This window comes from Chiroxiphia lanceolata, chromosome 2 (genome assembly GCF_009829145.1).
Source record: "Chiroxiphia lanceolata isolate bChiLan1 chromosome 2, bChiLan1.pri, whole genome shotgun sequence".
Classification (NCBI taxonomy): domain Eukaryota; kingdom Metazoa; phylum Chordata; class Aves; order Passeriformes; family Pipridae; genus Chiroxiphia; species Chiroxiphia lanceolata.
The window spans coordinates 14,906,782-14,924,440 of record NC_045638.1 but is presented as its reverse complement, the minus strand read 5'-3'; the positions used below and the strand labels follow the sequence as shown (position 1 = coordinate 14,924,440).

General features: G+C 37.1%; 1 protein-coding gene across 6 annotated transcripts in view; it reads left to right on the top strand.

Annotated features, from left to right (window-relative positions):
* CNKSR2 (connector enhancer of kinase suppressor of Ras 2) overlaps positions 1-17,659 on the top strand; it is a 207,560-nt gene that overhangs the window by 58,978 nt on the left and 130,923 nt on the right. For all 6 annotated transcript variants that reach the window (XM_032680902.1, XM_032680900.1, XM_032680899.1 and 3 more), the window contains exons 4-5: positions 1,787-1,874; positions 17,288-17,329. In XM_032680902.1, coding sequence (XP_032536793.1) covers positions 1,787-1,874; positions 17,288-17,329 — 130 coding nt within the window. The remainder of the gene's footprint in view (positions 1-1,786; positions 1,875-17,287; positions 17,330-17,659) is intronic.

Genomic DNA, 17,659 nt, shown 5'->3' with positions numbered 1-17,659 from the left:
ATCTGAGATCTTTACCCAAACACTTCGTGAACTCAATTATGATTCATAACCAAGCAGTTCAGTCACTTTTTATCCTCATATTTATCCTCATCCCACTTTTTATGCTCATATGTCTCCTGAACTTCAGAAGTAATCTGTGTGTGTGTCTGTGGGTTGACTTGCTGTAGTGTGTACCTACACTGTAGTGTGTACCATACACTGCAGAAAACTTGGACTCTGAATTGTGATTGTATATCTGTGTCCACTAACTTTCATAAGGCACCTTTTGGAACCTACCCACATGCTGTCTACCAAGTCCTCACTCTCCTGTTTCTTTTATGTTTCTTATACTCTGCCTAGCTTCCAATTTCTGTACTTTTATTTATACTTCTTTTCTCTCTAGAAAATACAGGCAGAAAGTATATGTCATTGTGTGATGTGTTACATCAAATTAAAGCTGCTAGACTTGAGTATGCACCTCAGAGTTAATTCTGTCTTATGAACCCTCAGGGCTGGATTGCAAGCCCTGGAGAAGAAAGAGAGCACTAAACGAAACCAGCACAGACAGGCGAGTTCACGTCGGTTGTTAATGGACAGTTCCAAATCTGCCTGCACTAAAATTTCAGTAATTGTGTATATGGAAAAGAAATTTAGAAACCTACTAGAACCAGTAGAACTATATTTACAGGTATCATTTGGACTTCCTTATAGCAGAGTTCTTTGTACTGAAAGCTTGTCTTTAGGCTTAAATAAGGAGAGCATAATATGTAAAACTCTTTAAGGTATATAGAAATATGTGTGAAGTGATGAAAGAAGGCAACTGGGAAAGGGATTAGTCACCCAGCTTAATTTAAAGGCAGCCACATTTAAAGTATTGTTTTGAGATCTTGGCACATTTGCATGATCTATTGTTAGTTTATTCAGGCATTACAATCCTTGTCGTTCTTTACCACCTTTTTGTTTGTTTGTTTTAAATGTTGGAAGCAGGTATATTAGGGAGAAATGCCATCTTTGTGATGCTAATAATGTCCATTAAAACCTCATCTGCAACACTGATGAAATCAAGGTCTTGACTCCTCTTAGAGAAGATACCAGTCCTGCCTAGTGTTTGGCTTCTTCTTGAATTTAGAATATAGTACAAGTTGAGTTTATAGATTAAGAGAGACTTGTAATACAGAAATCAGATGACTACCAGCTTCACTAACTAAATACATTTTAGCAGTTCTTCTAGAAAGCAAGCAAGCTTCCAGGTAGGCAAGCATTTTAAACATTCTAATATAAAGTTTTAAGGTATAGGATATATGTAGGTAATGTCTGTAAATGTTAGATTACACTGTGTATTTCACTAAGCAGGTCTGACTGTAGCATAGTGTGTGGGCTTGTTTGGTTGTGCTTCCAGTTTAGGCTTTGCAGCAGCTTCTGAGCGTTGATGCATCTCTGGCTCTAAATGCTATTCCCCCCTTTGGATAAAGATTTTACTTATTCTGAGTCCCTCCACTACTTTCACCAGATATTAGATCAAATCCCAAGAATCCCAGTGAATCAGCCAAAAGCTTTTCTGATCTGATTCACATCTGGACACCACTGATATCACAAGAGGAAGTAGTGCCTCTGGTTGCCTTTATAAGGGTATTCCCAAACAAATGCTGAAGACAAGCTGGGCTTTTTCTGGGGGAGTAAAGGCAGTCCAGAAGTAAAGTGTCAGAAAAAATGTTTTTATAAATGGAATTCTTAAAGAGGAATTTAAAAACTGCAAGTGGATATATGCTAGTACTATTCAACTTTTTTTTCTTTTTTTTTTTTTTAGATCACCTTTTGCTGCTGTCACAGATTACTCAGTAACAAGAAATAATGTAATACAGCTCTGTCTGGAACTAACAACAATAGTACAACAGGTATGAGACAATTTGCTTAGCAATTTATTTTTTCGTCAATTTTAACTGGCTATTACTTTCTTGACGCAATTTTGTTTTACACTGTCTAACCAAATTACGGGAATACTAGCACTTAGTAGTGCTTCCTAAAAATTCTATTTCCTGGTTTTATAATACTAGTTTGAGTTGTGCTATGTATATGCCTCTGCATATCTTGATAGTAAGATTCATCTTGGGTTCTCTAGTCTAATATCCTCACTATAAATTTGAGAAATCTAGTTGATAGTTTGTAGATTTAATTTCTTGTATTTTGTCTTTAATTTTTAATTAGCTGTCTGGTTCAAAAGGTCTGTGTATATTGGACTTCAGTAATCTGCTTTTTCATACAGTTCATATCGTCTAGACACCTGTTAGGATGACACATGTTCCCACGGAGGTAGAATATTTTGAATACATTTTTGTACATACTACCTTTAAGAAATCCAGAAATAGATAATGAGAAGCTCTTGCTTAACGGGCTTAATTTGGGAGTGGAATCCTGAAAACCTTCCCCACCCCACCCTGGTTTAGATCTGTCTCTATCTGTGTGTTGTTCTGCTGAAATGAAAAGTCTCTTTGCTGCCAAGCAGAAATTTGAGGGATTGTTTGCGCTTGAGAAGATAGAGTGGAGAAAAAGGGAGAGAGTGGGCCGAGACTTTTTCTGGTTTTCAGAAGCATCAGTCCAAACTAAGAAAAACTAAACTTCTTCTATGGCCTCTTGGCATGACTTTGTATGATGATACTCTCCCTTTCATAAAAGAAATGCGTTTTTCTCTAACTCTTTCATAAATGAGTGCAACATTGATGATTAGTTGTGTTTGCCTTCCACCTGAGTTCGAGAGAAGCAGTATTACTAGTCCTGTGTGTTCAAGCCTGGGAAATGCGAATTTCTCACTTTTAGATTTTCACCCTCAATTCTGTGTGTGGATTTTGGTGTGGAAATGGAGCATGAGCTTTTCCCTCCCCATTGACCACACAGTGTGAGGATGCCCGTTGGCTTTCCAGGCCCCAGGGGGGAGGGGTAATGCTGCCAGTCCATCCTTTGGCACTCCTCCTCCCCGTGCTCCCCACTGGGCTCCTCCCATCAGCCTGCCTCAAACTGGGATGGAAGTGCCCACACTGACGGCTGTGGGAGAAGAGCCCAGGCCTTCAACTTCTTGGCTGCCTTTGGCATGACATCTGTTTTGTGTCTGTTGGCCTGTGGCCTGTTGTGCCCTTGTTGAATTGTGAGAAGGGATCAGTAGGGTGGGAGAAGTAGTCATGGAGAGCATCCCTTCCTCTTTCCTAACTGGTCATTTTTCACAGAAGTAGCTGTGAAACACTGTCTAGTTTTTAATTTAGGGGAAGAGCCACCTGGTCCATTTTCATGTGTCCGCAATTGGTGAGGAGGTGGGTAAAATAACAACTGCTGCAGTATTTCACAGGAAATAACTCAATATCAATTTATTTTCTTAAAAATTCACCCCTATCCATGATACTACTAATTCACTATGGTGTAGGTAAATATTTCTCTATGTATATTTTTCAGTGTGAATGGGAGTAAATGTTATTATTTAATACCTTTGGAGAACAGCAGTTTTACGCTCTCCAAGAACAACATAATTCCCCAATCAGGAAGCAGTTCCTGAATCTACAGTTTGAAGTCAAAAGGAGCATTTATGTGTCTAAATTTAAACATGCTCTGAAATCGAATTGGGCTGTAGTCAGAAGAATGATAATGAAAAATTCCATTAGTAGTCCCAAACATATGTGGTTTGATCTCTGCTTAAAACAATTGCATTCCAATGTTGCATTTCAAATGTCTTAGCTGAGCTAAGATGGTTCTCTATGACCATCGAGCACACCGAAAATCCTCATTGTGCTTTCTTAAGACTGTAAATTCAATCTTTCAGTATCACCTCAACAGGTGTTTTTTCTCTCGGAATCTTTCTCCTTTTGTATTAAAAGGAATTAAAATAATTTATGAATTTTTTTTGGTGAAAGACCTAGAAGGTAATGTTGCATTTTTTCTTTTAGCAGCAGATAACAGCTTTTTATAATGCTCAAAGGTTTATAAAAATATACAGTCTACACATTTTATTACCTCTGAATTTTTATGACATTAGTACTATTTAAAAATAGAACTCCAGTAACTGAGTTCCATCAGGATTTTTTTGTGTTGTTTAAGTTACAGCTAAACTGTAACTTTAGATTTATTAACCAAAAATCAAAAAATGATTCTTTAATCAAGATGGAGGGTAAAAAGTGCTAAAATTATGGTGGCTTGCTTGATTTATTTTGCCCCTTTTGTAGCTAATTGTAATATCAGTGTTTCTTCATAGAATTTAGTGATATTGAGTTGTGTCTCCCCCTATTATCAGTGCTAAATGGATAATTAAGAAAAAATTACAGAATTACATCCCACTTATAAGTATGAAGTCTAAGAAAATCTATTGAGTGTTTGTGCTTTTACCTTTAAATAATTAGCAAAGTTCAAGTTATAATAATTTCTTAGGGACACCTCTGGAATAAAATGCAGGAAGATACATACTTTGTTTTAACCATTCAGTTGTCTGTGTGTATTGCACATTGCCCAGGACCTGATAGGCCAGTGTGCAGTGGATATTTGCCAATGGAAGCAAGTCCTTCAGAGCACTGCAAGTTACTATAGCCTGCTTTGCATTTTCACTAATCATCTGCTTCTATGCAGCTGCTTTATTTTGGTTTAGGGATTTTTTTTCTCCCCCTTAGGATTTTAGGATATTATTTCATAGCCTCTTCCTGGAGGTTTTCACTCTTGATACCATCATCCTTGGCTTATTTAATTCAGGGCTTGCATTCTTGCTCATTTTTATAATCAACTTTTCCCTTACAGTAGAACACTGGAGGAAAAAAAAAGACAAACAAATTCATGAGACTATTATGATTTTTACCACCATTTCCTTGCACTGTGCCTTTCTCTCCTACACTATCTGCCTCTCTATAGGAATCAAAGGCTGAGCATTATCTGTTCTGTCTGTTTCCTCTGCAATGAATAAAAAAGGCCTGTTCTTTCTTGATGATACGAGATAAATGTTAAAGGGCTATGGGTGAACAGGTTGGGGGGGTGAGATTGTTTTGGGCTGTGATTTGTTGGCCTTTGGTTCATTCATGAATTGAGATTTATGCCAACGGGATTGTTTCAGTCACAAATGCGCATCAGGAAGAATGTGAGATGCTCTTGTCTTGATGGTGTTCATGAAGTCTTGCTATTGACTTAGTTGGGTTGTTTAGCTTCAGAGAGTGCCAGGAACTGGTCATTTTAAGTGTGCTGGTTTTAGAAAAGTAGCGGTAGCTACACTGATAATGTAAGGAACAGAAAATATCTTGCTTTCTTAGGCCATCTGTCGGTAGCTTTTACTATCATTCTCAATGCTTTTATTCCTTAGGAACTCATTAAAGTTTCACTTAAGAAGCTTTCTTCTTTAGAATTGAAACCCTGGAAATCTTGTGAATATCTGAAAAGTCTAATTTTATATTGACTTTGTAAGTTACCAGACATTTAAAGAAATCTTTGCTGCTGAACACCCTGTTTCTTTTATTGCTTTTAAATAGTGATCATTAGTAGCCCTCATCACATGTTTTTTACTTTCCTTAATCAGCTTTCACAATGATTTGCTGTGTTTATTTAGTTTTAAAACCACTAATGTTTATCTTGCAGCTTTAATGTCTTGTGGGATTTACTTAGCAATGTGCTTCAGCAGAAACATGGCTGTAGGCATGTAAATACTTCTCTATAGAAGCTTCGCTGCATTTAGTTCTCTGCCTAAATACCATTTTAAAGATGGACTGTGTGGTGGAAGTAATTCTCTGTAACAGGGGTGGAGATGGAGGGTAGTCACTTGGCTAACATGTATCTGTCTTGCATTGCTGTCACAGAGCACACTTCTGACATCAGCTGTCTCACAGCAACATTTGGAGGTAAACTCAGATTTTGAATGATGTGGGGTGAGAACCTTAGTGATGCATTTTGGGAGGCGGTGTGCTCTGCACTGCATCAGCTGAGGGATTTGGAACTTATTGCCCATTTAAAGACATTTGAGATACAAAAAAAAAAGTGTCAATATACTCCTTGCCCCAGTGGACGCACTTCCCGTGCCAGGGAGGTATTCTTTTTTGGGCTTTTAGCCATTGCTATTTTTCAGATAAAAGCTATTGTAAAACATCACAAGTTATTTCTTAAGTAATGCACTATTTTTGCATACCACTGCAGTTTCAGTTTTTGTAATTAAATGTCTGTAACTTTAAGTGAGGAATCTTTCACATATTAAATCTCACTGAGAAACATTAAGTTCAGGCTTGTTTTCCACTTAAAAGGATAAAATGGAAATTTACTTTCTTAGCTCCCCTGCTCTGACTCAGAATCCAAATGTAGTATTATAAAATGGTTCTATTCATTTGGTAAGGACAATGTCAAATATATGAATGAAGAAGAATAATATCCTTACTCCTATTTTTACAAAGTATCTCTCCTATAATGTTTTCGATCACAATTCCTCACTTTTGTTTTAAGTCCTAGTTATTAAGGACTCTAAAGACTTGCTAAATATAGCTTAAAGTTTTTAAATTTCAAGTCATACCAAGCAGCTGATTACCTCAGGTATCTTTAGCTAATAAACTGGTTTTAATAGTTTAGTGATGTGACTCTTTTATTGGTTCCTCATTAAAGCTGCTTTGCACTTCCAGCTTGTTTATATTTTCAAAGCAACGTGTTTGCTGGAAAAGCTATATATTAAATTTTCAAGATTTTTATTTGAATTTTCAACATTATTCCTTCCACTCTAACTCTATTATCAAATGCTTGCAGGAAAATCTTTGTTAGCCTACTGTGGTAATATTCCCCTCCCTCTTCTCTTTTTTAAATAAAAATAGTTCATGATGAGGAGGCCACATTCTTGAAGTTTAAAGTATATGTATACATAGTACACTGTTTATACAAAATGCCCCCATTTTAGATAAGTGCACAAGTAGGGGGTAAGTGTACGAGTGGGTAGCTAAATAGATGTGGGGGAAAGTTAGAACCAAAAGCTCCCCTTGAAAACAATACCCAGGCAATATCTGCCTATATACATGACATCAAAAGGGTGTTCATATGAGAGTGTTATAGCTCATTGTCAATAATGCTGACAGAAATTCAGACTCACTTTGTATCCTTCAAGTGCTGCTCTTATGCAAGATTTTCTGTTACATAAAGTTCAAAGCAGTCCTCAGAAGTTGTGGTGTTACTGGATACATGTTGTTCTGTGCAGTTGTTTTCTTGCAGTTGACTTTTAAAAGTCAATGTATAATGTATAAGCTAAAATAGAAATTAAAGGATTGTGGGAAATATGAGGCTGTTTACAAGAAGCTACATCAAAGTTGTTTCAATTTATGCTCTTTAGTAATGTTTTTCTCTTTTTCATAGTAGAGTAGCTTATTTATCTATAGCACAATTTTACAGAAAATTTCAGCTGTAATTTAATGTAATGTAAAAAGTGCCTAAGGTACTTAGCATTGATGCCTTTTTATGATTCTGGTAGTTTCTTTCTGTTCTTTTGTTATACTTTTTTTTCCCCTTGAAATGGCTTAGTTATAGATATATTGTCCTCTGATTTAAGTTTTGAAGTGCTTTTTGAAATGGAATTAGGTGTGGAATATCTTGAAGATTAAAATGTCAGTAATAGTCTATTGGGACTACTAATTTGATGACTCATTAGTTGTCATTGATATATATGCTGTAAAGAGGTGTGGAATTTTTTTTCCCTAACTTATGAAGCTACCACCTTGTAAAGCCCTGTGAATTTGTTAGCTTTATTTTCTCTTCCATTCTTAGAGAAAGTAGTTTCTTTACCTAGTGGAGGGAAAGAAAAAACCAAAATAAAAAAACCACTGAAATACTGAAAAGAATGCTGAGTATGTAGGAAGCTGAGCGACCAGAAAGCAAAAAATGGTTGGTGTTGCCTTGTTTGGAGTTCTTTTTCTTTGGTTGTTTTTCTTCCAGATTAATGATTGACAGTCTCTGAACATGGGGAAAATGAAACACAAAGCAGAATAATTTGTGAAAAAAGGAGTAGTCTTTTTGATGGGGCATATGGTGATAAACCAATGCAGCTGTCAAATTTTTCCAAGAAAAGGAGCCTGACTGGGTCAAGGTGACAGTGAAAGAGTCAGGGACTGTTGAGTTAACTCATGCACTCATGGAAGCACTTGCAGAAAGTAGCAGAAAGTTGGTGGAAACTGAGATGAAGTGTAGACAGAGGGGAAAATGTGTTTTCATGTCTCATATGTTTCCGTTAAATAAAAGCTTTTTTTCTTAGACGGATTGTTGTGGGCACTGTGTCAGTGTGTGCTGAGTGGCACCACAGTTTCCATTTGAATAGAGTCAAAGAGAGGATATGCAATGCTTGCTATGTAATTCTTTGTAAATGGCAAATTGAATGACTAATGATGATCTATTAAGATTATGTTGGTCATATCAGTAGATTTGAAGACTAAGACTCTGCATTTCTTTTAGTTTGGAAACTTACTTCCCTTCCCAGGGGCAGTATGATCTCTGTAACCAGGTGCAGTGAAGCAAGATTTTACTTCAGTGTAGTGAAATACAGAAACCATGTGTTGCTAAGTGGCTGTAAAAGCCTTAGACATGAAAAAGTGTTGTGTCTATCTTTATTTCAGGAACATGTGTGTGTTTATTTTCTTAAGTCCATTAAAAATACATAAACCATTTCAGATGGTCCATTATGAAACATTCAAGTTATGATTGAGCCTTAAATGCCACTTACCTAAATATCATTACTTTTTTCAAGTTCAGTTAATTTCATTTCCTCTGTTGGTGAAATAGCTACCTAGGCAAAATATGAAACATAAAATATTTTGCTGTAGTTGTGTTTTATAAACCAGAATTCTTTCTCATGGCAGTACTAGAGGAATAGCAGAATTGAAAAATTAAGAAGTTATTTACCTCTAAATTGTCTTGGAAGTGACATTGAAAACTTAAGAACTGCACAACACATCATGCTACAAGCTCTATTTTACATGTCAGTAATAACAGATAAGAGGTTTAAATGCATGATGCTTATTTAGAGGTGTGAAGAAAACGGTGTTTTGACTGTTTTTTCTCCTTCAGATGGACCATTTTTGCCTCAATTTCAATCTCTCATCTGTTGATAGCTTCAGTGGATTTTATTTGTACCTGCTGAGAATGTCACCAAGTAGAGAAAGCACCTAAACAGCTGAAATTCAATTTAGACCATGTAAGCACTTAAATTCCGGAGGGATATATGAGCAACTATCAGTGTGATTTTAGTCAGTGCTAAAATACTGGCTGTAGTTTCTGACCTAATGGTATACTGGCTCATTTTAGAAACAAGGAAGAAGTGTAACTCTCTATATGCAGTGTAAGAATTAATATGTGACCAGATCCCTAGGGAAAGCAAAATGATGCGTTTTATAGGAGGAAGGGTAGAAATAATTGGAAATGAAAAATGACTTGAGAAAGATAGAATAAAAGAGCTTAGTGTACCCATTGCATCTCTCTTAATCCAGAGAGCAATTTTGCCCAGTGGTTGCTTGATCTGTGGGTGATTTATGTAAGTTGTATTAAATTTCTACATGAAGTATTCTGTTACTATGGTGATAGGTGCCACTCCACACAGATTGTTTAAATAAAATTAAAGCAATTCTTTGTACTCAGTAGGCAGGGTAATTGCTATTAGTTTGTACACAAAGGTTATGAACTTAGAGTACCTCAGGTTTATTACATTTTCAGGGAAAGGCTCTAGACTTTTAGAAACATTTATGTAGGTTGCATAAGAAATGTTCTTTTTTGTAGCATTTATTTAGTAACTTGCATTGTATTTTTCCAATAGAGATTTTTTTCCTCTCCCCTTACTTTGTTAAAAGATGTGTGCTCACCATTCTGCTTCTCCCATCCCTGTCAGTCCTTATGCATGTTTCTGATGGGGGAGGACAGAGTGGGTTCTGCAGGTAGAGGTGAGTTCTGGCTTCAGTGTGGAGGGGAAGGGAATAATAATAGAGTGAGGATGCCCTAGACCCAGTGGCAAGGAACTGCAGGGATTGAATAACTGCAGTATGAGAAAGAAAGCAAATATTTTTGAACGGCAATGGGAATAAAATTGACAGGATTTGTGTGGGAAGTGAAGAGGAGTTGAAAATGGCACCCAGGTTGTGAGCTTGTGGGACATAAGGTGGTGGAGCTGTTGACTGAGACTGGGAAAGAAGGGGAGAACAGGGAGCGTTTGGGAAGAAACGTGATTTCAGCTTTCCAGCACACTGTGTTAGGGCTGGTGGCAAATATCCAGAAGGAGATTCTGAACTGTGAATGTGAACAGAAGGGACGAGAGATCTGTGACTCATCTGCACAGAGATGATAATTAAAGCAGCATGATTTTAGGAGGCTGCTGAGCAACAGGGAAGAGGTTGTGGAAAAGGGGAGAGCTGAGGATAGAGCTCCCTGGGACTGTGGCAGTCAGAACAGCCATGATGGGAGACTTTTGGAGCAGCTCAGTGGAAAGAAAGTCGTGGAAACAGCATATTTTGGGATGGTTACTTAGAAATACAGTGTAGTAACAACATCTGTGTAATTTTAAAAATTAATTTTGTATGGCAGTAGCCAAGGATTGTCTGTGCAAGCACTGGATGTTGTATAGCTTAGGGGAGCTTGCTATTGCATTTTAGGTAAAAGACAGGAAAAAAGTATTTCCTTTTTCCCTCCCTCTGTTCCAAACATGTAATTGTCAGTGTCCCTAAAGCCATACCTTCGGTATCCAAAGACCTGCTAGACCTCTTAAAATCTAAGATTTTAAGCCTCAGGAAACCTCTGTGTCCTGCTCTTATTTCTTTGCATGTTGCCAGAAGAGAACATTACCTACTTGCCAACTTCTGTAGCTTTTGGGGTATTTAAGAGTTTTTTGGTTTTGTAAAGGGAGTTGGAGGGGAGGGGATTGAACAGAGCTGTATATTTTGCCAATTTGTGTTCTACTATTGCAGTGATTATCCAGACATACTTGTAAGTCACAGTCTGAGCAGGGTTCCATGGTGTCCATCAGTTTTTTAATCATCATGAAATATAGAACGCAGCATTTTGTCATAGCCAACCATATCCTGGCCTGCTTCAAAAGCAGTGTGACCAGCAGATTGAGGGAGGTGATTCGCCCCTCTCATGAGACCCCACCTGCAGGGCTGCATCCAGCGCTGGGGCCCCCATGTAAGAAGGATGTGGACCTGGTGGAGAAAGTCCACGAAGATGATCAGAAGACTGGAGCACCTCTCCTATGAGAGAGGTGAGTGAGTTGGGGCTGTTCAACCTGGAGAAGAGAAGGCTCCATGGAGACCTTATAGCTGCCTTTCAGTACCTAAAGGGAACTATAAGAGAGATGAAGAGAGAATTTTTACAAGGGCGTGTGGGGATAGGACAAGGGGTAATAGTTTTAAGCTGAGGGAGAGCAGGTTTAGATTACATATAAGGAAAAAATTTTTCACTGTGTGGGTCATGAGACACTGGAACAGGTTGCCCAGAGGAGTTGTGGATGCCCCATCCTTGCAAGTGTTCAAGGCCAGGTTGGATGGGGCTTTGAGCAACCTGGCCTGGTGGGTGGCACCCTGCTCATGGCAGTGGTATTGGGACTAGATGATCTTTAAGATCCCTTCCAACCCAAACCATTCTACGATATCAATCAAGTTTATTATTTTAAAGCTGCCATTGTTTTTTCCTGCCATCAGCTGTATTAGAGGTATTTTCTATGTATTTTCTAATTTTAGTGAAAGACTAAATGAACTCAACCTGTCTTACCCTTGTACCAGTGGCTTGGTCCAAGAAAAGCAATGAAGAGTAATAATAAATCAACATATATTGGAAGTTATAAGACTATTGCCTTCTTCATGTGTTGGCAAAGCTTTAGACTTTGTCATCATTGTTTTTGAGAACTTCTGTGAGAACTCTGTGACAATTCCAGCAAACCTCAGTCTTGTGGCTCTCTTCATAGTACTGAATTGGGCAGAATTCAAACCAAATGAGCCTTTCTAGAGCCAATGGCATAAGTTCCCTAGAGCTAGTGACACTTGAACACGCTCAGAGTAGGCTCCTTGAAGCCAAAACGACTTATTTTTCATGGTGTGGTACCAAGTCTGAAGGGGCTGGGAGTTATGTCTGAGCATTCTCAAGTTAATTTTTTTTTATTGTTGCTAAGTAGCAAGACCGACAGATCATCCATTTGACTTATACTGCTATTAAGGGATTCAGTTACAGTTTTACTCAGTTTGAGAAGCAAAGGGATTTAAAGGATAGCTTGGTTTAATTCCAACCAATGGCTACATTGCTCGAGAGAGATTTTTATGCCAAAGGTTTGGCAATGCATGAGAGTCTGAACCCTCTTTTAGCAATCATGTAATTCATTATTTTTGTTACAAATAGAGTACTGGAGTTACATAGTCTAGAACATTTTGCATGACTTTAAAAACAATGGTGACAGCAGTTCTATCAGACATCTGTTTTTAAGCAGTACATAAAATCTAGCTGGTGCCCTCTTGAAACTAGACATGGAAGATGAGTGGAGTTGCTCATGAAAGATGCATTTCCCAGGTGATTTTACTACCACTTTTAAAATGGTGTTCCTAACACAATTGCCTACATTTTTATCTGAAAAATGCTAGAAAAAACCCAGTGCAATATACACAAGTACATACATGTCAATTGCCTTCATCTAAGTTCAGTTGGACTGCAGAGGAAAATAAATGAAAAAAAACAGGGAAGAAGTTCCACCAGAAGTGACTTGAAAGCTGCCTGGAGAATGAATAATCTCATGGCAAGCTCTTGTTCTTTACAAGTTGCTCCAGTTTACTCCATCACACAACCTGCTTCTGGGCAATGCCACTATCATATGAATTTATAAAGGACATTTTTTGGCTAACATGTTACCTGAGAATTGGGAGATATGGGGTTTGTTGCTGAAAATCATATAACCTGCTTCTGTATCAGTTCTGCCTAAGAAATTGCCTTGCCTTGTAAGAAAAAATAGATTACATATACATGAGCACCTAAAGCATTCTGCTGAACAAAAAATTACAGTGAAAGAAGTCCATGCTGTCTCCTGAGCATTCTGATCTAAGGATTAGTAGAAATGCTGAAATGTTGCTGAAAGAAATAATGCACGTATTTCTGCATTTCTCTCAATTTCTTATCCATTAACTATTTGTGTGTATGTATTTTATTTTTTTAACTAGCATAATTTTATTCTGAAGTTAAATTATGGTGTTGGCAGGAACTTAAGGACTGCCAAGAGTGCAGTGCAGCAGCTGCCTAGAATATGTGGCAAACCCATGAATAATAATAATAATAGTAGTAGTAGTGGTAATAATGATGGTATGTTTTGAGAGTATAGCCTGCAAGTATCCTGAGAGGCGTGTTTGATAGGTAATTGCAATAGGTAATTTGACAGGTTGCCAACTTGAACTTGTACACCAGATCATATGTATGCAAAAATAGAAGTGTTTTCTGCTGAATAGTTATCCCATAGTTACAGTGCTAGAGAACTGCATGAACATTTTTTTACCTGTGGGATACGTGAGCAGTAGGATGAGTTGGCAGGTCTTCTGTATCTCAGTACTTCACATTTTGAGTTAAGATTTAATTGACTTGGGTGCAAAGAAAACAAAGGATAGGAAAAGTGCTAGTGTAATTAGCTGACTCCATTCCCCACTTCTATGACACACGAAGACAAATGTTGAAAAAGAAGGTAATAATAGTGAGGGTAGAACTAAAAGAAAATGGAAAAATATACCGTCATAAATACTGCTTTTGAAAAGAAGTCCACAGATATTTGTATTTTATATTTCACATGTGGTTTGTTCTAGCCATGTCTGGGGTAGGCCACAGTGATACATGTACATTTTGCAGCATTGCCACAAGCCAGTGCTGTCTAATTCGATGGGTTTAATTTAAATGTGCTTAGTAATTATGTCTTATGACATTATGGTAGGATCTGTGCAGATAAAACTCACAATTTTTTTTGTAGAAATAATGCAGAATTGTGGCTATGAAGGTCAGAGTTTCTGGAAGAAACAAGTGATGCCTCTCAGCTGCAGTGTAGTGTAGGTCTTGCTACCTTGCCTGGTAGTCTTAAAATTAGATTTTAAAACAATACCGGGATTGAAAATGCGGAAGAATCCTCTCCCTGATTTGTGTGGTTTATTCTTGCTCTTCTTATTTTTCTCCCTTACTGCTTTTCTTTTTATTTCCAGTTTTGGACCTCATGTTTCCCTTTTTTTGGGATTTTAGCCTAGTTCCAGCTGTCTCCACAAAGGTCACTTTTGCCATTCTTTATGCATGAGACAGAGCTGGAGAGAGTGACTATGAAAATCTGATATTAGCAATAAACTTGTTCTCTCATGTTTCCCTTTTGTGTCCCTCTTTTTGTGGATGACACTGTCCCATTTTTCTCTCTCAAACTGCTTATGGCCACTATTTGACTGTCTTCAGGAAATGTAAATTAACACTTCTTTTGTTGCTTTATTAACAATCTGTGTCATTAATCTTCTAGAAAATAATCCACATTTAGAAAATAACATTATACTGTTTCAGCTGAAGCTTTATTTGGTTGGTTAGAAGAAGATCATATAGCCTAGCCTCAGTTATAGTATGGGAGTGAATGTATATACTAAACTTCAGAGAATAAACAGGTAAAAGTAATATATCTCGTCCTTGCTGTAATAGTGTATTTCAGTTCAGAGATAATCACAGTATTGTTTAACTAAGTGAACAGCAAATTTTTATCTCGTGTAGGAGTAAAGCTTGGTTGCAGATTTTTATGTGTGTTCTTGCTTTTCTGAAGTAGAAAAAAGTTAATGTTAAACTTGCATATGATCTGTTTCTTACCTTAATTGCAATGTTTTGATACTGTAGTTAAACAGATATTTAAGAAAATCTTTCAGGAGTAAGATATAGGCTTGTATGGAAAGAAGAGGCATTTTCCAGGTGTGGGTGGTATGCTGCTAAGAATAAAAGCTTATTTCTAATTGCCTAATTAGAGACTTTTCATAGTTCTCAAGTGCTTTAAGCTTTTTTAGTTGAATTAAAATGGGTATGAAAAAGTAATAACTGTAAATGGTAAAGGCCCCCAGTAATTTACATTCAGCTTACCATGCCACCTAAGGAATGTTTGCAGAGGGTGGGCACAGTTATCTTCAGCACTTGCTTAAAGATAAAGCACAAGGCAGCCAAAGGGAAATGAGCTGTTACCTATGACAGAAAGTGACTTGTGGCTTTTGCTCTTGGGGCTGTTCAGAAGCAGCCTCAGCCCTCATCTCTAAGGATGGCTGCAGGAAGTTGAAATGAGCTGCAGGGATCAGCTTGGTGACCTTTTCCTAGGTTTCTTTGAATCCTAGACTTCAGGGCTGCTCTGGTCTATGGCTCTTTACATTCCTGCATGTTTCCCTGAGTTCATGCTTAAATTATGTTTAGTTGGATATCAGTCATGTATGGAAAAAAATATATTTTGGAATTGTTTGTGTTTTTTTTACCGAAACATTGCATTCGCTCTTCTCCAGTTTTTCTGTCTTTTGTGGTTTACAGAACTGTTATTTTTTCTCTTACCTGAATATGAAGATGTAATATCAACAGTCTGCTGTCTGCTATGTGATGAACTCATTTAGCAGTTCCTCTTCCCAGACCCTGAATTTGTAGGGAATTATATGTTGAAAAGTTAAGGGTGAACCTGTTCACAGACTGGATACCTGAGAAGTTTTCCACTTGTTTTACTGTTTTTTGTGGATTCAGAAATATTTGAATATTTTATATATATATACTCCTGGTTTGCTGAAAATAAGCATATATAGCTTTTTTCATGATCATGGAAGAGATTAATTTCAAGGATTTAGCAGTATTTCTCTGTTATTCACTGTTTTCTTGTTTGTAATAAACACATAGAGTATTTGAGAACCCAGAATCCTTCTTCCTTTAGTAGTGAAACTTCTCAGTATCCTCTCTAAGGACAGTATCCTCTCTAAGCTGAATATTTAAACTTATAGTAAATTCTTCTTATTACCAGTGAAATAATTATGTCTGCTTAAAAGCACTTTTTTTTGTTCTTCAATATAAATGTTGCAATCTCTTCCTGCTATTTTTGCAAAATGATTCATAAGAAACCATGCAGAAAATAGATGTATCCAGATTGAAAATGTTACATGCCCTCCCACATATAACAATGAAATGTGTGTTTTGCTACTAAGATTGCAAATACTTCATTGATGTCTGAATATAATTAAATGTGTTAGATTTTCTTTCTGGCTATACTTACTAACAAATGTTTCCTGAATGCCAACAGCTGTTATTAGGAAAATGCTCCCTGATCAACCTGCTACTTCTGCATGGGTTGCTTTATATAAAGCTTAAGAACACATTGGCTTTTCTTGCCTGAGTAACACTGGAAGTGTTTCAGGGATTAAAAGTTCATTCTTTTTAAAACAGTTGCATATAAAAAAAGTTCTTTTTCTAGCATGATAAACTGATTTTAAAACGAGACTTTAAACATGAAAACTTAGTCCCATTTTTCTTGTGGTTTATTAGATAGGACATAAAGCATCTGTTCTAAACAGAGCTTGCACTAATTATCGTAATGTTACTCTTAAAAAAGAGTGTTTTTTTCACCAATGATGGTTGTCTTTCATGTACTCTCTGCCTTGCTAACTCCATTTCTTTATATTCACTGAGATTTTGGCCTGTCAGAAAAACTTTCACAGTCCCAGACTCCCGTCTGTTAGTCTTGCCTATAGAACCTGCCTCAAACGCTACATAAGGTGACAAGAATGTACATACAGTCCCCAGCAGGCTGGGTGTAACAAGAGGGTCTGCCTCAAGTTTCCTGTGTGTTTTATTTGGCATTTCTCCTCCCTCCCATGTCATGCTATGTTATAAACAATCAACATGTGCAAACATGTCAGTTCAGCTCAGCAAGAATTGTTCATCTTAGTTTCCTTTCTTAGTCATTTCAGACTATTGCTGGTATCTCTGTTTTTCAGTGTTACCACTACAAACAGGTAATTTTTATCCATGGGCAGGGGTGACTGGTTGAAGGCACTTGTCTGGTATACATGGGACTAGCTGGTATGTGCCAAAAGGATGTAAAGTGGAGAAAGAGCGCTATCTGCCTCAAGGAATGAAGCAACAAGAACTAGGGAATAGATATAAACATTGACCAGTATTGCCTTTCTGTGGTGGCTTCACACTTTGGTTACATGAATCTTTTAATTCTGTCCAAGTCTTTGAAATATTTCATTTCATCCTAAGGACTTTTCAATTCAGTTGAATTCTTTTTAATGATAAATCAAGGAAGGGGGAATGATTGGACCAACTTAACCTACCTTTTCTGCTTTACTTTTTTCAGGATTGCACAGTATATGAAACAGAGAATAAAATTCTTCATGTGGTAAGTAGTGTTTGGATTTCTGTTAAAAAATGTATTTGTATAGACCACATAGAATTTTAGAGCTGTGTGGTTCATACTTTTTGTATGCAGTGCCAGTGTGATAATGAACTAGTCTGAATATGACTGAGTGAATGTATAGAACTGCTTGTGAATAGGTCATGATGTTACAAACCTGTCATATGAGAAGCCAGGAACTTTGCAAGGGTTTGTCTAAAAACTGCGTCTGAGTTTTAGATATTAATTTCTGTTTCATGTTGTGGCTGAGCTTTAGTGAGTATTAAGTTAACCCAGATCTTGTTTCTAAAAGTTAGAAATGAAGATAATATCTCT